A 21,055-nucleotide genomic window follows, 5' to 3' on the forward strand; every position below is an offset into this window, starting at 1 on the left:
CTGGAGAGTCATTTGTTCTGCACCTTAATTGCTTGATGAGTCATTGCACAACAATGCAAAAGTGATTCAACACAACCTGGGCGTTTCACCTCCATGTGGTTATCTTCATAACCTTTCATAAGACTCTCAAGCAGATGTGTTCCTACATGACCACATGAAAATCAAATGAAAACTGTTTCTGTTAAGCAGTACAATCTCAGAAACTATAAAATTAAATTTGATTTAACTTTAAAGGAATAGTTCACCAAAAAATGAAAATTAGCTGAAAAATTTATTCACCCAGAGACCATCAAAGATGTATAGTAGATGAGTTTGTTTCTTCATCAGAACAAATTTGGAGAAATGTAGCATTACATCTCTTGTTCACTAATAGAACATCTTCAGTTAATGGGTGCCGTCAGAAGGAGAGTTCAAACAGGAGAGTTTCTTACAAACATGCAGCTTTTCACTTTCACAAAACCGTAACTGAATGACTGAAAGCATGGTTTACTTGTGGATTATTGTGACTTTTCATCAGCTGTATGAACTCTCATTCTGACGGCACCCATTCACTGCAGAGGATTCATCGGTGAGCAAGTCATATAATGCAAAATTTCTCCAAATCTCTTCAGATGAAGAAACAAACTCATCTATATCTTGGACGACCTGAGGCCTTTTTTTTAAAGGTGCACTCAGTAAATGTTTTGTGTGCTATACTTTGTAAAGATCACTGGCTGAAAAAGCTCTATAAAGCGAACATATTATTCTTCTTGCGATTAATTAGTATTTAATCAACCATGTGCATGACACAACAGGTCACATGGCATCAAAAATGGGGTCATCTATGAAGTGGTGACCCGCTCCATGTAGATTAAATCAGCTTTTTTTTTTTTAGAATACTAATTTATCTTTATTTCATATGACGTAAATAAAGGCAATGATATTTATTTAAAATATGCTGTACATTTTCCATTTTCTTTGTAAAACTTAATTAGCAAAAACTTAAAACTTAATTAGCAAACATTACTGCATGTACCTTTAAACTGAGCCTAGATAATTGTATTAGTTTTACTGTGCAAACTAACGAAAACTTTGCATTCCTGTTCAATGATTTGCATGTTTCTGAAGCAATGCTGACACATTGCACCTCTGGCCTCCAGTATGTGCTCAAATCACTTCCTTCTTCCACTCAACAAACTTCATCTGACATGAGGAGGATAAAATATAGATGAAATTGTATTGCATGTTTAATATTGTATTACTGCATTTTGGGCGACATAATCACACCAGTGTACCTGAATGAAATGTCCTAATGCCATATTTACTTACGTTTAAGACCAATATAATGAGTAAAGGGAGGCAACTTACCCTAAAGTGCTGATAAATCCGTTGACAGTTCCCTCTGCATACAGAGACACGATATCCCCAATGTGAAGGAAACAAAACCTGTGTTCCGACATATCTGCAAATGTTTCAATAGTTTTTCTGATTCTTTAAACCCTCTGATCCAGCGCAATGTGTCTCAGCCCACTTGTTTCCTCGCTTTGACAGTAACACATTTTAATCCGGCCGCGCGGAGAAGAGATGTGCTGAGCCCGTGACTTTTCAGAAGGGATTCCTCTAACTGTCGCGTTTCTTCATGTTTTCAACTTCTTCCTGTGAGACAAACGAGGCTTTTTCTCACCAATATGCCACTCGAGTGGGAGGAGACTCGCTCTCTGTCCCGTGAAATCAAGGAAGTGATGTTGTCTGTCTTTAATGCTGTGGTATGCAACTCAAAAAGTGAGAATGTGTGTTTGCGCATTTGCGCAGTCGTGCTTGCACTTGCATCGGTGGTGCACAATTACTCCGGAAGTTTGTCGTCAAACTTTTTTTTTTTTTTTTTATGAATGAGTTTAATTTTTTTTTGTATGATGTAAACCCCTTATTAGAGAATTACATATTATTTAATATAATATCTGCACTTAAGTGAAGTGTCATCCAGATATTTGTTTGTTTGTTTAGCTTTTTTTAAATGATACATCTCCAGTTATACATTTAGCTAAATAAATAAAAAAATAAATTCATAAAATATTACTTTAGAAACCATTCTGTTTTCGCCATTATATGAATTGCTTGAATTTTAAATATTTAATAAAGCAGATAAAAATACCCTAAACGTGGTCATAAGGGTTTGTGATTTATTGAATGTATACCTATCCTATATTTTAAAAATGTACCCCTTGTGTTTGTTTGTCTGGTTGACGTTAATTTAATACTTTTTTTGTGCTATTTGAAAAATAAAAGTTCCTTATCTGATAAAGCAAAGGAATGAATATTTTAAATGAGATAGCTTTGTAACCTAAATAAAACAAGTTACTTAAAGGTCATATAGGCTAACTTGTATCTTTGAATAATCTATAGACCACCTTTGCATAATCACAGAAACAACTGTTTGCTTATCAGACATGGGCAACGTTTTTATTTGTAACTTCTCATGTGCCTAAGAATATTGACGGAAATTACTGATTAATGGTATTTAAAATAATATTACTGATTAATGGCTCTAATGTCCTAATTGAACTATGGTCTAATCATGGCCTGATCCTGTCTGTGAAACCAGGCCTTGAGTTCATAACCTTTGGTTAAACTCGCCTGCACTGCCATCTAGTGCCATTAGGGTGAAATAAACAAAATAAAGTCACATGGACACACGGAGGATTTTATTTCTCGATTATTAGGCTACTGCATTTTGTTTTCACAATGTAATATATTCTCTACTGTTTAACCGTTTACAAAGAAAATCTATTTTACAATTTTACTTGTGGAAATTGTTCTGAATTAATTATTTAAGTGCTTAATGAATTAACTTTTTACATAGCTAATAGTTAAAAGGTTTTTCAAAACATAAACCATCATTAATTACGAGGATGTTTCTTTTGAAAGTAGATTTTACAATATCACTCTCTATTACAACGTCAAATAGCTAACTATAACCAACTAAACTAATTATAACTGACTGATCCTATAAATAAAAAATTAAAGAAATGACTGAGAATAGCTACCTGTCTGATTAACCCTATCACATGGTCACAGAAAGGAAAGCTAAAATGCTTGACATTTGCTCAGAGTTTCCGTGAGGTTACAGCTCACGTGAGACGGACTGCGACATTTAACCTGCCTGCTAGCTGACATTTACTTTCTTACCTATCTCTCTAAAGAAACATGAGGTCATTACGCAGTTGGTGACTAGCTACACTGCTGCTTGGTGCGCACCGCACGCTGGGGATTATATATATCAACACAATACAGCTATGCTCCACCTCCATTGACCTTAGGCGACAAGGCAGTAGAGCAGAGCCGACCTCCCTCACACAATACCAGCTGAGCTCCACAGCTGTGCTACAGTACATATTTCATACGCTTATTTCACTTTAAACGGAGCTGGATTCTGTTGTAAAGTGTAATATTTTGCGGATAAATAGCCGGTGTGAAACACTGTACATTTGGTCCAGTTATTTTCCCTCCAGCAGCCCGAGTCTCATCACCCGGGAACGACTGAGCGGTAAGAGGCACAGACTAGAATAGAATCGAGACTTACAGTCAGATCTTACTAGCTTGTCTAAAAGCATACATCTGCGACTCGTCCGCATCGATAAACGTTTGCGATCGCGTGATTTTGCATAATAGAAACTAAGATGTAAGCTATAAGGTATTTTACAGTATGTTTTACAACAGGATCAGGTGCCTTTGTTTCCCACGCTGCACTGTTAACAAAGTTTCTTTATCAAATGCACAACGATAAAGCATGCTGTAATTTTAATGAATGCTAATGGTTATATGTACTGTAGTTGGTTCATTATAAAAGGTGCCCTTTGTGTTTCCCATGATAATGACAATTTTTTATTATTACTATTAAAAGCACATTTTTGTTGTCTTTCTGTATGAGGATGTGTCATGCCTAATTCAAAAATAAAGTATATATATATAGAGAGAGAGAGAGAGATAGATAGATAGATAGATAGATAGATAGATAGATAGATTTAGATTTAGCACTCACCTGACCTTAAAATTTTAACCGTTACCATAATCTGTGAACAAAAATGATTGTAAATTTGATATTCCTAAAATTATTTCTGCAAACTTCTCTTTTTAAAATCATTTTATCCTATTTTCTTTTAGGTTGATTGGTAACACTTTACAATAAGGTTAATTAGTTGACGAACTAAGCATGAACAATACTTCTACAGCATTTATTAATCTTAGTTAATGTTAATTTCAACATTTACTAATGCATTATTAAAATCAAAAGTTGTGCTTGTTAACATTAGTTAATGCACTGTGAATTAGCATGAACTGGCAATGAACGACTGTATTTTCATTAACTAACATTAACAAAGATGAATAAATACTGTAATAAATGTGTTGTTCATAGTTTGTTCTTGTTAGTTAATACGTTAACATTAACTAATGGAACCTTATTGTAAAGTGTTAACAGTTGATCTTATACAGTCAACTCTTAAATCATGATTTCATATCATAAACTATTAATTACCAAAACTTGATTTTTGCAGAAATGTCAGCATTAAATTCCCTTTCTAATAATCACCTTGTAAATTCATGACCTTCAGCACAAGGCTTGTAATGACCAAATTAACTGTAAAACTATTAACTATTATTTAATCCCATTTGTGAACACAATTTATGTTGGAGTTTGAAGGGTCTTAAAAGAGTTATACACATTGACTAATGATGAAAGTGCAGGCTTTCTGGAATTTACGTGAACATTATTTTATCATTCCCCTTTTCACCACATCTGATTAGTAGAAAAAAAACTACATTTTGTTACTTTATTGTTTGCAGTTGCTCACACTTTGCTTGGGAAATTTTGGGATTGAAGGGTTTTAAATGGGCGTACTCTACATTGCTAGTTATGCAAGAGTTGAAATAAACTTAGTGGGTGGCTTTTCTAATAATGTCTTACTTTTCAGAAGCTCCAGAGACATGGATTTTGGGATTGGACACATTTTTGTGGGAATGACTCCAGCCAAACTTGCATCTGATTCGAATCAGTCTTCTGTTGTTGGATATAATGCCAGATTACTCAAGATGACGGAGTTTAATTATGCGTTCATAAACGAAAACGGGAAGGAAGTGGATAAAACTTTGGACTGGAGTTACATAGATTGGCATAAAATGAAAACAATCAAAGGGACGGATGCACAGACCCAAACCCAATGTGTACAAAGTGAGGACAAAGACACACAAACAGCTAGTCCTTTCATAATGCGAATAGATTTAGGAAGGACACCTTCCAGACTGAGGTATTGTTCCCTTACAGAGTCTGACAGCATGCCAGCACACTTATTTCAGTTTGACAGACAAGCCCCAGCCCGAATCTCCACGTCCCCCACTCTGAGGAGGATGAGGAGCACGAGAATCTCCTACCGAGATCCAAGCAAGTTGGATGGTCCTTTAGGAGAGGATTCTCCCACTCCCGCGAGTCCCCTTTCTCCCTTATTTCAGCAGAAATCACCACTGGCGGTTCAGTCAGATAGAGAGAGCAGGAACTTTGAATCTTCAGTGATTCATGGGAGAGTTAGATCACACAGATCAAAGACCATTGACAATGGCGTCATTTGCAAAAGCAAAGAGTCTTGTGATTCAAAAGAGCCAGATTCTGATGATAATGAGAACACAACGGAAGACAATGACCAGGTATAAAATGAGTTCAAGATCTTTAAAAATAAAAAATGTTACAGGTTTATATAGGTTTTGCATTTCTTACCCTAAATATATATGAACAGTAATTATGACAGACAATCAACAAAACAATTTTTTACACAGCACTCTGGAATACTTGATTCTGATTGGTCAATTGCTCTATAGTGAACTGATATTTTATAATATTCAATGCTGTCCATGGCAAATGCAGCAGGCACCATCATCAGTATTATAGTATTATCATATTATCTTTTTTATTTTAGCAGAAGGTTTAAGGTAATTTACAGATCAAAAGAATAATTTATAAAATTATTTGAACTCTAATTAATATGTTTAATGTCAACTTATGTATTTATTTGTTTAGTAGTTGTAAAAAGTTAGCTTATTTTAAAAATTTTAGTTTTCATTTTGATTTCAGTTCAATTTCTAGTAATTTAGTTTGTGTGCTTTTGATATTCAGTTAATTAATTTAGTCAATTATTTGCAAAGGCAACATTTCTAATTTTCATTTAGTTGAAGTTTTTATATCAAATATTTATATTTTATTTTATTTTGTTTAAGAATAAAAAATGTTTCAGTTAACAAAAATGTTTTTATTAGTAGTTTTAGTTATAGTTAACAATATTAACCCTGGTCCTGATCACCCTTTTAGTGTTTATTTGATCTGCTGGCTTTATATTAGCCTTACCTAAGTTGATAACAATCAGTTTCCTCTATTATGATATGTGATGATAAAATCCTTTTTCATGTGGCCTGTAAATCAAATGGCAAGAGTCTTTCCGGTCTTATCAAAGAAGCCTGTATCATTCTTCTTTGACCTCCCGAAGTAGTAGTTCACAATAAGAGCTTTTGACAGCAATTGAATCAGTAGCTTCTTGCACTGACAGCTTCGAGCAAACCCTCTGGTGAGATTCCTTTCACAACAGTCAGCAATCACTAAATAATTGAAGGGTCAGTGCAGGATCAAAAGTAACCCCATTCACTCCTTTCACACATTCATCCAAGCCTAGAGTGAGATATCAGTAGATGTGTTTTTTCCTCATCAAATACCTTACTCACATTTTGGTGTATCTTCTTTTGATTACAGGTCAAGGACCCCTGTCATAAAAGGTATGCAAGCTGTCTCTATCCAATGTTTTGCATAAACCGTCCCTACCCAAGTCATATTTGCATGTGAACCGTAATTCTGCCCTCAGTGTCCTAGTCACTTTGTTCTGTCAAACCAGCATTTCCTTGTCCACTAAAACTATCCGTCCTACACTTGTTGGTCAACATCTCTAATTTGTAGTGTTGTTTTGTTAATCCAGGAATTTGTTTGTGGAAACAAACTGTTTGTGGTAATGAGGCCAAAGCAGGAGTTTTTTCAGTAGAGTGCCACCATGCTGATGCAGGGGGAGCTGGGGTAGAGGAAGGTTCATTGTTCATTGTATTGCTGCTTTGTTAGCTGTGTATGAACTTTTACGGGAGCGTTATTAGAGTCCCTTCGTTCAGGCATGTACAGCTCAAATAAATTCTCATTAGTGCCGTTTTTCTCCCCCGTCTGGCCCACTTTGCTTGGAACATGGTCGTCTTTTCAGCAGTAGATAATTAGGAAGCTATTGTGGCCTTAATTACAGTATGGCACCATCTGATTGCAGTGCTCATCCCTGGATGGCGATTGGACGGGACAGTTATTCATTATTCCATGAGGGTGCGAGGACAAAGCTCCCTTCTTTGTGGCTGTGCCAGGTTGGAATAGTCGGCATAGAGGGCCGCTTCATTCTAGGACTGCATTGTGAATGCACCTCTAGATAACAAGCCATTTGCAGTCACCTGTTTTTAATGTTGGTAAAAAGGAGATGTGCTGAGTTACTTTTACTTGCAGGGTTTCAAAGCCTAATGCACTGGCATCTGTGTTTCTCTTTGCACTTGCAAAAGAGAAGTTAAAAGTGTAAATAGCGAACACATGAGGCTTTTTATTAGCCTCTATCTCTGAAAAGGTCCAAAAGGATGCAAATGATAAAGTAAAAGGTTAATAAGGAAGTATTTGATGGGTTCATTGTGCCAGGTGCCAGGGGAATGAGTGTTCACTATATATAATAATGAAGAATTCATATCTCATGGCAACTATATATGACTCAAGTATTTATTGGTATAAAATCCCATATTTACTGTGATGAACACATAGTATCTGCAGCTGTTATTATGTTTAGTTCTTTGGTTGGTGTACCTAACTAATGTTGGCTTGACAAACTCAAGCCATGTACACCAATCTTGTCACAGACCTTCAGCCTTTTCTGACTCATTCCATCCATCCATCCATCCATCCATCCATCCATCAATCCCTCCCCCCAAAAACAAAATTTAAATTTAACTTAAAACCCAAACCAAAAACAGTTAAACAGTTAATATATATATATGTATATATATATATATATATATATATATATATATATATATATATAATATATAACATATATATATAATCAACTGAATTGAACAGTTGAAACACTGTTTGAGCAATTACATGAGACATTATACAGTACATTTCAATAATAGTTGTACTGTATCTTTCAACATACCTTCTGATGTTAATTCTTGTTTATTTAGTGCTATAACTAGTAGTAAAGAGGAAGAGATCACCGGTTCATGTGTGCTTCATGCTGCTGCTTGAACTGACGTGGCTACAGTGATCTGTCCAACAACATTAACAAGAGCTATAATGAAATTTATTGTTTGAATTTCATGCTAAAATTGACATAAAGGGTTTCTTTCAGATGAAGATTTGTCAAGCCACCAGTCAAAATTTGTCTTGATCAACTTTAGTTTTCTAGTTTAATGATGTGGCAAAAACAGGTGTGTATTTATTACATAGATGAAGGGTATGATTAACTTCCAAGCTCTTTTCCAAACCCCCCCACAGTGGCACATCACTGTGTCTCTGTACAGCTAGATGGGCACAGAGCTGAGAGTACAGTAACTCAAACAAAAACCAGCTTGTCCAGAAAACAGTCATAGCTCTGCCTAAAAGCCCTTAGGATTTTATGTCAAAATGTAACAGGGGAACTGAAGCAGAGCAAAACAGAAGACAAAATCACTATACGGAACTATAATCTTGTTTAATCTAATGTAGTGATGGATGATAATGATTATATAAGGAACTGCACAAAATCCTGAGACCTAAACATGGACTTTTTTTTTTTTGTACATTGTTTGCAGTCGACCACATAAGTAAACTCGTGACTAGAATCATGAGGTTTACATTAGCATAGCCTTGTATTTCAATATTTTATTTTAGAATCAAAGATTTTAAGTTTTTGTTAGTTTCAGAAATGGATTATTAAGTCACTGTTTTAGTTTCGTTTCATTTTAGTTTTGCGTTTGTTTTGCAGTTAACAATGTTTTTTAAACCAGTAGTGTTTTAGCCTTCATGTGTATTTAACTCCGGTTCAAAACACAGGAGGAAAAAAGCAAACATTTGTCTTAATTAATAATGAATCCTCCTATTGCTGCAGGCTAAAAATCAGGGTGCTGATTTTCCACCTCTGCTGCTGCTCTTTGTTCTTAATCAGTGGGTATAATAAAATCTGAATCTTTCAATATATCCAACTGTTCAGTAGTCAGTTGACAGGTCTGTATGTCCACTGTGCAAGGGTGTGCGTGTACAGCAGATACATGGTATGGGTTTGTTTATTATCTTTGCAAACGCAGTTCTGGCAACCTAATACTAACAAGGCATGTTAGAAATGTGAACATGGAATTCTTTGATTTCCTGCTAAAGCAAATCTGCCTTGGATTTTCAATCTTAGCATGGCTTGGCTCTGCATAAAGAGATTACAACAGCACATTTGCCAGGGTTTATCAAACCTTCTCTGATCAATTTAGTGGAATAATTGTTTTCTGAGGTCTAAAGAACTATTGCGCTGTTATGGACTCGAGTAAAGGTAGAAATAATTTTTGGCAGAATTGCAAAGCACATGCAGATCTACTCTCTAAACTTGACCGGCTTGTGGGGAACTTGTAGAAGGTGGCGTTTTACAAGTACAAAGCAAATAAATCTTGAATTTGATGCTCTGTGGTTAACTGATATTATTTTAGTGAGCATCCATCATGTATAACTATGAAAGGCTGGCTGCCTCAGAGGCTGGAATGTTCTACGAACTCACCTGCACTCTTCTGGTTTGCTTTTTCTCAGGGTGCAGGAGAGGAGGAGGAGCTCCGTGGTTGTGAGTCTTCCTGGATTGGATGTTTCCCCTGGAGATTTGTTTGTGTCCAATGGCGCTGCTGATATTTTAAATAAATCAGCCTATTCAGGTTAGTCATGCCTCAGTCAGTCTCATGACTCTGGGTTCAATATGATTTACTAACATGTACTACTATATACCCATAGATTTAATGAAAGAACAAAGTATATTAATCAGTTTTATAGCCCATCTCCAACTTGCAATACTTAATAAAATGCATGACTTTATGCAGATCGTAAATTTTACTGCACTTTTTCACAGACACTAAGAAATCAAAGTGGCCCTTCTCAAGGCGTAGCACAGTAAGTGCAAAAATTCTTATGTTCTAACGTTTCAGTACCATCATGCAGATACCCCTTCCGTGACATTTTGATCTGGTGCCAGTTCTGTGATTGTTACCATCTGCAGATGCTCTGTCATAATTTTTCAGATGCTTTGGATGATATCTAGCACATAGTGTTCACTGACCCACAGATTTGAATGCACACACCCCCTTCCCCCAATCAATTCCATTAACAGTAAACAACAACAAAACATGTTGTGCTATGCAATCTGCTCCACAGTTTGTGCTTAAACACAAAGAAACCTGTTGAGGGCAGGGCACTGTGATGTTAAATAAATGTGAGTGGTGTTTTCCAGCAAACAAAAGGGAAGACTCGCAGCATAGCTGACATTGACAAGTGTTTGGCTGGCATTCAAATCCAGGAATGGCGAGACACAGACTTTCAGACGTATAAGGTGAGTGTTCATAACTGATGCCTAACTGCTATGAGTTGAAAACCCCCTGAGGTGAGCACATTAGTTTTTATGCATGGCCTTTAGAAGTCCTAAGTCCTTTAGAAGACACCCCATGTTACTAGGGTAATAGATATTACCATACTTTTTCAGTTGATTGATTAAATTAAGTATTGCAAACATTTTTTGTATTACAAGTTTTCTGAAAATGTTATGTTTTGCATGCAAACGAGGCATTATCTAATTAACTATGCACTAATAAATACATTTACATAACAGAAATCTAAACATTGAATAAAGCCAGGTTCAAATTATTAGTCTCAAAGTTTTTTACAGATGGGCTTTTGTTTTTTTGTTTTTTAATCACTCCATAATATGTATATTGTAATATGTATGTATTGTAATTGAAATCTACAGATGCAAATGAATAAAGTGCAATAAAATTAACACTTAAAAGTATATTTTATATGTTTCCACTAGTCTGAAACAACAGAATTGACTAGTGCATGAGTAATCTGAGTTTGCCTGTAATGTCTTTCTCTGGTTTTTCAGGATAAGTCTTTGGAGGACTTTTTGAGGGGTCACTCTGAACTGGGAGCAGCGGAGAATCCAAAAGCCTACCGTAAACAGGAAGCCATTTGGGAACTTTTCACCAGTGAATGTGTCTACTTCCTTGATCAGCTCATGGTTTTAAAAGAGGTGTGAACTCAGTGCTTTTAGAATTATGGAATGACATGTCCGCTGGTGAAAGAGACAAACATGGCAAAAATAGAGTTCTAGCTACTGTATGTCGCATGGTTACAGTAGCTGAACTTTCCTAGCGAGCTTCTAGCTAGCACAAATATTCTGGTGCCAGCAGACCAATCGCTTTGTAAGAATAGTGCTTACATGTGTTTGCTTTTGTTCTGCATGTAGGTGTTTTTGACCACACTAACAGACCTTCAGATGAGAGAGTGTCTTCAGGACATTGACTCCTGGAGGCTCTTTGCAAATCTCAATGAGCTCTGTTTGGTAAGACTTCAGTGAGCATGGTGAAATATGTGACTGGAAATTAACTGCCTGTTTGGATGCAGTGTTCTGGTTTATAATATGAAATGTTGTTCTCAGTTTGTTTCTTACTCTATTGCAGGTTAGCTTCGGCTTCCTTACTAGTTTCTTGCGTGTCATTAAGGAGATGTGGACCAATCCAGACAGCTATAGTACTCAGTCTCTTCTTGAACTCCTTAGAAAGGTGGAATACCAGAAATTGAAATTTTAAATATAGTGTATGTGTTCCAAAATGCTTTTGAAATAAGTCTTTGATGCCACTGTAAAAAAAAAAATTTTTGTCAACTTAAAAAAGTAAGTGTTCAAGCTGCCTTAAAATTTTAAGTTTACTCAACTCAAAGATCCAAGCTGTCACAAAGTACAATTTAACATTTCAAGTTGACTAAACTTAAACTTTAAGGCAGCACAAACACTTTTTTTAATTTATTTTTTTACTGTGCTGCATTTATTTGATTAAAAATACAGTAAAAAGAGTAGTAATTTATTCCTGTGATGCAAAGTTGAACTCCATTAAACGTTTGTTCCTTATTTGCTGAAAGATAACAGAATGTTTTCTCTATTGTTCTCTTCTGATCACTCCCCCATATTGACTGTTGCAGGCGTTTGGTGAGAGCATTTGCCATTGTCTGCAGAAATACTGCCTGAATTACAGTACGGCCATCCTTTATCTGGACAGCCTGAAGCTCAGAGAGGACTTTGGCTTCTTCCTGAAGGTAACTGTGGCAAACGTGATACGACACTGTAAATCAAGGCTTGGTCTCAACTTACTGACAAGATCTAGGGAATTAGGGTGGTTGTTTTTCACGCAGGAATTCGCTGGTGAAAAAGTGTTGACCCTGCTACTTTCCCTTTCTTGCATCATCATTGTTCCCTGTTGTATTCTTAAAGGGATACTCCATCCCAAAATGAAAATTTTGTCATTAATCACTTACCCCCATGTCGTTCCAAACCTGTAAAAGCTCTGTTTGTCCTCGGAACACAATTTAAGATATTTTGGATGAAAACTTGGAGGCTTGAGACTGTTCCACAGACTGCCAAGTAAATAGCAGTGTCAAGGGTTCATAAAAGGTATGAAAGTCATCGTCAGAATACTCCATCTGCCATCAGACATACAATCTGGGTTATATGAAGTGACAGGAACACTTTTTGTAAGCGAAGAATACAAAAATAACGACTTTATTCAATAATTCCTTTGTCAACAGTGTCCTCTGTGTCTCTCATTATCAATGTATGCTGTGTATGCTCTTCTGTATCATCCGCACCACAAGGATGTGCTGTTTCTATGTGTATTTAGCTTTGATTTGAAATAAAACAGCGCATCTTTGTGGCGCGGATGATACAGAAGAGCATACGCAGCATCAAGGGATATAGAGAGACACAGAAGAGACCGTTGACAAAGGAATTATTGAACTTTTTCGCTTACAAAAAGTGTTCCCGTCGCTTCATATAACCCAGATTGCACATCTGATGGCAGATGAAGCATTCTGACGATGACTTTCATAACTTTTATAGACCTTGACACTTTTATTTACTTGGGAGTCTATGGGACAGTCTCAAGCCTTCAGGTTTTCATCCAAAATATCTTAAATTGTGTTCCGAAGATGAACGAAGCTTTTACGGGTTTGGAACGACATGGGGGTAAGTGATTAATGACAAAATTTTCATTTTGGGATGGAGTATCCCTTTAAGCTGTCTCCACATCAGTTTTGCCCTGTCATTTCTAGATTTTGCCCTCAGTTGCACACAAGGGATCTTGTTTATCATTTGACTTTTTATTCAGAACAAAATCAGAACAATCTCATTAAACACTTAATATTACATATCTCTTCCCATCCTTCACTCTTTCTCTCATCCAGTGGTGTGAACGAAACGAGCAGTGCCGCAGACTGCAGTTGAAGGATCTGCTGGTGGCTCCTCTGCAGAGATTTACGCGGTACCCTCTGCTGTTGAAGAACATAGGGAAGAAGAGTTGCTCAGAGGCTGAGGAGAACACCATACAGAGCATCGTGGATCTCATTGACAGAGCCATCTGTAAGTTGGCGGCATTATTGTGACAGATGAAAGTACAGGTATACTGACATAAATATGCCAATTGGCTCCGTATTGAAAAAAAAAAAAAAAAAAAAAAAATCTATATATATATATATATATATATATATATCTATATATATATATATAGATATATATATATATCTAGTATCAGCTTTAAGTATTTTTTATGATAGTTGGGAAAATTGGTTTTCACTTTCTATAGTTATTGTGACTGATAAGCTTTGTCTCTCAGATGAGGACACTGTGGGTAAAACACTCACGTCAAACCAGGTGACAGGTGACTATTCCTGTTCTCTGACTGCCATCATAGGGAAACTGTTTGTGAGGCGTGTAGCTACAGCCACTCTGAGAAAAAATATGCAGTGACTCTGTAAAAGACAGCTATTTTTGCCTCTGATATGTGAGCCACAACAGCTGAAAGGACGCCATGTTTTAGCAAGCCATGAAAACGTGACATTTGAATTTACATGTTGTGTAAAAGCCCAGTTATCTTTTCACAACTTGTCATAAATCCATTATGTGTTTATCAAGTACCCTGTATTGATAAGGAAGTGAGAGTAATACATTATGTTACATTATACATTATAACATTACATTATTCAATACATTATTCATCTGTGCTAAACTATTTTTGTTAACAACATTTTTATATACATTAATTAAAAGTTGTTTATAAGTTCTAAAATATATTTATTAAATTATACTTTGTTTTTACAAAATAGTTTTATTAAAATGTATAATTTACTATGAAAAAACAGTACTCAAAAATGCGGTAATTACCGTATGTATATGTGTGCTAAAATATATCAAATTTCATAATTTATAATATTTTAATGTTTATAGTATTATTTTAACAAGAAATTAAAGAAAATGCTCTATGATGGTAATGACTGTGTATGTTATGGTACTGATACAAGATTTTGCTGATGACACAACAAAATACGGTCCTATTTTTAGTAATATTAAAGGGCAAGACATTTTTATCTTATTTTACGACAAATATCCCATCAACTGACTCTTTGTAATGGTAATGACATTTTTGTTAGCTGGCATTAAAAAATACAGTGAAATAGGCTGTGATGAATTCAGTAAGATTCTCTGTAATGCTTGAGGGGATGGTAATGATCACTTGCCGTCCTGCCTTGACTTGTTGACCTGCTCCCAGGCTGATTTATGGCTAGACAGACTTGAAATGATTAATCGGTTAATCTTCTATACAAAAGCAGTTTTTTTTTAATTCAAAACATTCCAGGATGGCTGGCAGCAGCTCATTTCAACACACTTTATGACAGTTCCCATAGCCAATATAAGGGTGTGTGCACAACTCTTCTTGGTGATGTGGTGCAATTAAACATGTCAGCGTATGAAGGGTGTGGGGTTCAAACGACGTGATTGTGTCATTGTTGATGAAAGAGCCTGTACTTGGAACGCAGTAGGAAGAATCTAGAATTCAAATACAGTTGATTGTCTCCAACTGAACAACCAAAAACAGGATTCTGTGGTTTTACAATAGCAGTAATGTTTGTTTGGGGAGGTGTGGATGATCACGTTAACCTTTCGTAGCCAACCGCCTTTGTGTAGGCTGATGATACAATAGAGCTCCCACCCAAACTTCCCTCTCTTTCTCTGTGCATCTGAACAGATGATCTTGAAGGAAAAGTGAAGTGGTTGGACAACTACCAGAAGGTGAAACAGCTGAAGGAAGCTCTGGTGTGGCTTCCTGTGTGGGAGCAAGACAAGAGGGCACATGTCCCTGAGGTCTATGTCAAAATCTGTATCTTCAAGCACATTATACTTAATAACGTGCTCATTTTAGTTTGATTTGAAATGTATTTATAGAGATTTCAAAGCTGTGCGTGATTAATCCTTCACAGAATCTGAAGCACTTGCTAAAAGCTGTAACTCTGGAGAACCTGCTGTCTCACCGTATTCTTCTGCATGATGGGAAGCTCGTTCTCATAGGTTAGATGGATAAAACTGTTTTTTTTCTGTTTTTAAGAGGTTGTGTCGTGTATGTTTACATAATCTTCTTTTGCACACAGAAAATGCCAAGATGCATGAGGTCTACCTGTTTCTCTTTGACCAATTCCTTCTAATCACGAAGATCAAGCGAAGCAAAAAGGTGATCAGTTTTAAGTACGTATGTAAAGGAAAGTGACTACTGTTTGGTGTTATTACTGTTAATGTTTAGCAGCCCTGTCTCTGTTGACATAAATCAAAGCATGGGCGGGCGATGGTGATGTGAAAATGGATTTGTTGATTCTCAGTCTGGGAGTGATCATTGATTCAAGCCATTACTTCCTTTTACACGCTAAGGTTGAATAGAGATCAGTGGATTGTGTCAGATGATAGATAGTACTGTACTAACTACTGTAAATGGAGATTTATATATTTATATGAATATATTTTAACTAAGATGCTGTTACATTTACGATGAAAGATAATTTTGCTAGATAATAATGCAGAAATGCTGAAAATTTAACATGCAATAAATGACCACATTTAACCTCATAATGTTTGGGGTCAGTAAGATTTTATTTTTTTAATCAATTATTAATACTTTCATTCAGCAAGGATGCATTACATTGATAAAAAATGACAGTGACAACTTTTACATTATTACAAAAAAATATTTCAAATAAATGCAGTTCTTTTGCTTTTTCTAATAAGCAAAGTATCCTGAAAAATGCCATGGTCTCCACAGAAATATTAAGCAGCACAACTGTTTTCAACACTGATAATAATAATAATAATTAGTATGTTTCTTGAGCATCAGTCAGCATATTAGCATGATTTCTGAAGGATGACTAGAGTAATGGCTGCTGAAAATACTGCTTTGTTATTACATCATAAAATATAATGGAAAATAGTCCTTTTAAATTGTAAGGATATTTCATATTATTGCTGTTTTTACTGTATTTTTGATTGCAACTTTGATGAATATAAGAGACTTCTTTTAAAACTTGAAATTCTTAAAAATGTCTTTTAATTAATATATATTTATTAGGGCCGGGACTCGATTAAAAAAATTAATCTAATTAATTAGAGGCTTTGTAATTAATTAATCGAAATTAATCGCATTTTAATCGCATATAAATATTTGACCTGAGAACAGTGAGAAGTAATTTTTTTTTTATTTTAATCGCATTGTATACCATTGAATAATGACTGAATACATAAGCTTAAGCAACAAAATATTTTTTTTTTGTTCAACCAAGTCTAGCAGACCAGTGCAATTTTTGCCATGAAGTGTAGCAATAGCATATTTAGAAACAATTTAGAAATAGTACATTTCAGAAATTCAGGAAGCTTATAGGTGCTGGAACCTTCTGTAAAGAGTTTTTTTAAGTAATACACAATACTGTCAATTACATTCAGAAACATTGGAAACCCTGACTATTAGAAAACATCTCTCTGTTGCTTCAGAGGCCATAACATACTAAGTCCAACTCTCAATAACCTTGGCCAAAACAATAAAGAGTTCAACATAAACTGTTGCACCAACAAAATAATACATAGTTCAACATAAAGTGTAAAGTCCACGCTAGCTGCTATATGTTTTGCGTTGAGGTGATACTTGAGGCTCGATGTGCTGCGCCGGTGATATGCGAACGCTAGTTGGTGCTTCAGTATAATTGGTCCGCCGAAATGCATCCAGTGAGAAACATTCCGCGGTGCAAAAATAAGTTATTAAAAATGCGGGAAATTTTTTTCTGTAATTAATTAATCTTAATTAACGCGTTATTTTTTGTGTAATTAATTAAAATCAATTAACGCGTTAAAGTCCCGGCCCTAATATTTATATAATATTGTTGCAATGTAATACCTTTTTTCAATATTGCTTGGTTTTATTTTAACATCAGTTAACATGTAGCATAAAGGTCTGGTGTGGAAGGGCCACTTTTCACAAAAAAGTAGATGGATACAAGTCCAATACCATCTTAGATTTATTGTATGTTTCAACATTTTCTTTTACTTGGAAATACAGTACAATACAGATGGAAAATAGCTTTCCAGTGCTGTTTGATGTTTACTTTATGCATAAGTTAGTCCAAACTTTTAAACAACTAATATCACAGCCTTGTGTTTTTGTATTGCAGAAGTCTGGCGTGGTGGAGTCGAACCCCCTGCGTCTGGCTGCGGGCCAAGAGCTTGAGTTCTTATTACAGGAGAGCTGTAGTTTGATTGTCCTGGACCAGCCCATCTCTCTGGACCGCCTGCAGTTAAAGAACATAGACCAGCTCAACGCCACAGGTGCTGACAGCACGCACAGACATACCATGACACACTCTTCGGATTGAGATCATGTTGCAGTTGTTATTTAGTACTACAGACATTTCCATTGAGGATGGATCAAGCCATGTGTGATCAGCTCTAGTACAAACACTGAAGTTCTCACTGATGGACTGACATTTTATCTCTGATTGTTTCAGCATCTGGTCTGCCCAATTCCTTCATAGTAATGCACCAGAATCGTTACCAGCAATGCATCGGAGTCTTCATTCTGCAAGCCCAGACTGAATCTGTGAAGGTGAATAGTGTATCCTGCTAATGCGTTCTCAAAGACCCATGATTTAATTTCCACCCAACACCCATGATTCACAAACTTAACCAGTGCTGACATGTCAAACATCATCAGGTTATTCAATTTCAGTGTCAATTTGACATTGCATTACATATTCATTTTGGGGGGAAAAAAACAGCACAACTGTTTTCAAATGATAGTAATAAGAAATGTTTCTAAATCAGCAAATCAGCATATTAGTATGATTTCTAAAGGATCATGTGACACTGAAGACTGGAGTAATAGCTGCTGAAAATTCAGCTTTCCCATCACAGGAATAAATGTTATTTTAAATAGTAAAAATATTTCACTATATAAAAAAAGAATGTCTTATTCAGGCTGTATGTTGTGTGTTTTTCAGAAAGCGTGGGTGTCGGAGATTGAGGATGCCATCAGTTCCCTACTGAAGCAGGACTCTCAGCAGCCGCGGCTCAAGAACTCTTTTCTGGAGTCTACACAGATCTAATTTATACAGAGACTTTCTCCCAGAGTGCCAATGAACCACCACAGTACACAAAGGCATTTCATGTAGTTTAAAGGAAAAGTTTGCCCCACAAAGAAAATTCAGTCATCATTAATTCACCTCATATCATTCCAAACCTAACTGGCTTTTAATAGAATGTCTGAACTGTTCATTTCTATAAAACAGAACTGAAGCTGTCAAGTTCTGAAAAGGACAGAAATCACCATGAAAGTATTTAAGTCTTCTGAATATGACTCACATTGTGCAAAAGTAACTTATTATATCTTAGAAAGAAAGTCACAGGGGTTTGAAACAACATTTTTTTGTTAAAAATAGAAATATATCAACACTGTTTCAGTGGTGACCCTGAGCAGTTTGAAGTTGCACAAAAGAAACAGCTTTTTAATTCCCTTCTCTTTTTTTCCATTTTGGAGAACAGAAAAAAACTGAATTTGCATGTGACACACTAGAAAGTTCCAGATAAAGAACCTACTGTATGTGTTGTAATACAGTGTGTACGTTAGCAAAATTCTCATTTGTATAAATTACAACTTTCTTTAAAACAATATTATGCACTGCCTTGTTTCGTGAATAATTTACTTTGACCATGAAAAATAAAATATTAAGCTGTTTTTATACATCACGAACACAGTATTTCATTTTAAAGTTTAACCAGGACACCAGTAAAACTAAAACAGTAATCGTTTTTGGTATTTTGAATTAAAACTGAAATAAAATATTATTAGATGAAAAGTGTAGTTTAGTTAGTTGCAACACAAAAGATTAAGTACTAAAATATTTAAAAAAAAAAAAAGTTATAGTTTTTGGTATAACACAACAAAACTAAAATATTTTTTTTAAAAAAATCAAAAAATGTATAAAATAACATCAAACTAATACATTACTACTAATACTACTACAACAGAAGTATATAAATAATAATAAAATAACACTGCAGGACACTGAAAGAAAATAGAAACAGCTAGTTTATTTACTTTTAAACATGATGGAAAATTTGAAAACATAATACTTCTGAACATTTTTTTTTTCCTCCATAACAACAAAACATCTCAGATAATGAAGTAGTTCAGCTGTTCTTCATTTGAGTCCCGACCTGTAGGCAAACAAACCAATTGACCTGAAATCACTGTCAGTAGGTGATATTTTACACACTTTTGCTTTTTATATTTATTATTTTGTGTATTTAAAATTGATTTTTTCATCCATTTCTGATACTGCATTCACATCACAAATATGTAGGAACCTTCTAAATGAATTAAAATGTAGTTGACAGGTTTTGCCTGTTAAGACATGTCTGCATTGAGTGATAGAAACAAACCTTGACATAAAGCACACATTACCACAACATGAATGTGAACACCCTGCTGGAAATATGAGCCAATCAATAGTAATAATGCATGACAACCATATAACAGGTATTGTTAGTGAGTAGTTCTAATGCAAAAACCTACAAGTGATGCACTTTGCATATGCGGTCACAAATTAGCTTTATTTGCAAGCGGCACAACCTGCTTTTCTTCTGAATGTGCACAAACACATTGCTTATAATTAAAGCCTTGTTAAAGGTTAGAGAAAACAGGAAGTGATGTCAGATGGAGGGTTTTAACCAGTTATATGGCACTGAGTGGCTTCTTGACTGCAGCACACATTTCATCCACAATCACGTTAAAGGGCTAATATTCATATAATATTAAATTTTCTGAAATCATGTCACATGACTAAGCTGGTGATGAGCACGAAACATCCTGAGACATTAATGATTCTTCCTGGGTTACCTACAGATCATTATGCACCTGAATCCATCTATCCACACAAACAGGAAGTGATCAATACCCCAGAATCACACTGACAGCGAACAGTGCCATCAATGCTGCAAGTCAGCGTACAACCTATTAAGCAGAGCTAAAACATCAAACCGTGGCTACTGCATAAACCACATACAGTGAAGCATACTTTACAGCAGTTAGTTGCACTCGCTCGCATTTAGCTCTATGCTAAGCGCTTACAATAACGCTCGGACCACCTGGCCATACTTTCAGCTTCTAATAATGAAATGGTTAAACAAAAAAAATTAGTGTCATTTATTCACCCTAATGTCGAGTCAAACCTGTATGACAGGAAGATATTTAAAAATAAATGTCTGTTTTTTTTATCCATACAGTGGAAGTCAATGGGGTCCAAAAAAATACATTTTGGACCCCACTGACTTTTACTGTTTGAACAAAAATTAAATGGAAGTCAAAGGGAACTGAAATAGGGAAAAGAAAT

At 35.5% G+C, this 21,055-nt stretch overlaps 2 protein-coding genes across 3 annotated transcripts in view; one reads left to right on the forward strand and one right to left on the reverse strand.

Moving 5' to 3' along the window:
* LOC109045995 (inositol 1,4,5-trisphosphate receptor type 2-like) overlaps positions 1–1,794 on the reverse strand; it is a 74,503-nt gene extending 72,709 nt beyond the window's left edge. Inside the window, exon 1 of the mRNA XM_042775399.1 lies at positions 1,348–1,794. Coding sequence (XP_042631333.1) covers positions 1,348–1,439 — 92 coding nt within the window. The 5' untranslated portion in view covers positions 1,440–1,794. The remainder of the gene's footprint in view (positions 1–1,347) is intronic.
* Positions 1,795–3,145: 1,351 nt separating this feature from the next.
* Positions 3,146–19,089, forward strand: LOC109046131. Of its 2 annotated transcripts, XM_042775400.1 has the most exons (17): positions 3,155–3,523; positions 4,950–5,676; positions 6,770–6,792; positions 9,857–9,975; positions 10,167–10,207; positions 10,545–10,643; positions 11,193–11,339; positions 11,556–11,651; positions 11,770–11,871; positions 12,287–12,400; positions 13,544–13,718; positions 15,382–15,497; positions 15,614–15,701; positions 15,782–15,861; positions 17,840–17,993; positions 18,173–18,270; positions 18,665–19,089. In XM_042775400.1, the coding sequence occupies exons 2-17, from the start codon at positions 4,963–4,965 to the stop codon at positions 18,767–18,769; spliced, it is 2,271 nt and encodes a 756-aa protein (XP_042631334.1). In that variant the 5' UTR covers positions 3,155–3,523; positions 4,950–4,962; the 3' UTR covers positions 18,770–19,089. The 2 variants fall into 2 exon arrangements, 1 of the variants encoding a protein (XP_042631334.1); XR_006162490.1 differs by lacking the exon at positions 18,665–19,089 and having other exon boundaries at positions 3,146–3,523; positions 15,782–15,875.
* Positions 19,090–21,055: the final 1,966 nt, after the last annotated feature.

The sequence above is a fragment of the Cyprinus carpio genome, chromosome A18 (assembly GCF_018340385.1).
Source record: "Cyprinus carpio isolate SPL01 chromosome A18, ASM1834038v1, whole genome shotgun sequence".
In the NCBI taxonomy this organism is placed as follows: Eukaryota; Metazoa; Chordata; class Actinopteri; order Cypriniformes; family Cyprinidae; genus Cyprinus; species Cyprinus carpio.

Coding starts and splice junctions, on each gene's coding strand:
- LOC109046131 (XM_042775400.1), top strand. CDS start 4,963: ATGGATTTTGGGATTGGACACATTTTTGTGGGAATGACTCCAGCCAAA. Junction 12,401..13,543: donor ACTTTGGCTTCTTCCTGAAG/GTAACTGTGGCA, acceptor TCTCTCATCCAG/TGGTGTGAACGAAACGAGCA. Junction 15,702..15,781: donor TGGGAAGCTCGTTCTCATAG/GTTAGATGGATA, acceptor TTTTGCACACAG/AAAATGCCAAGATGCATGAG.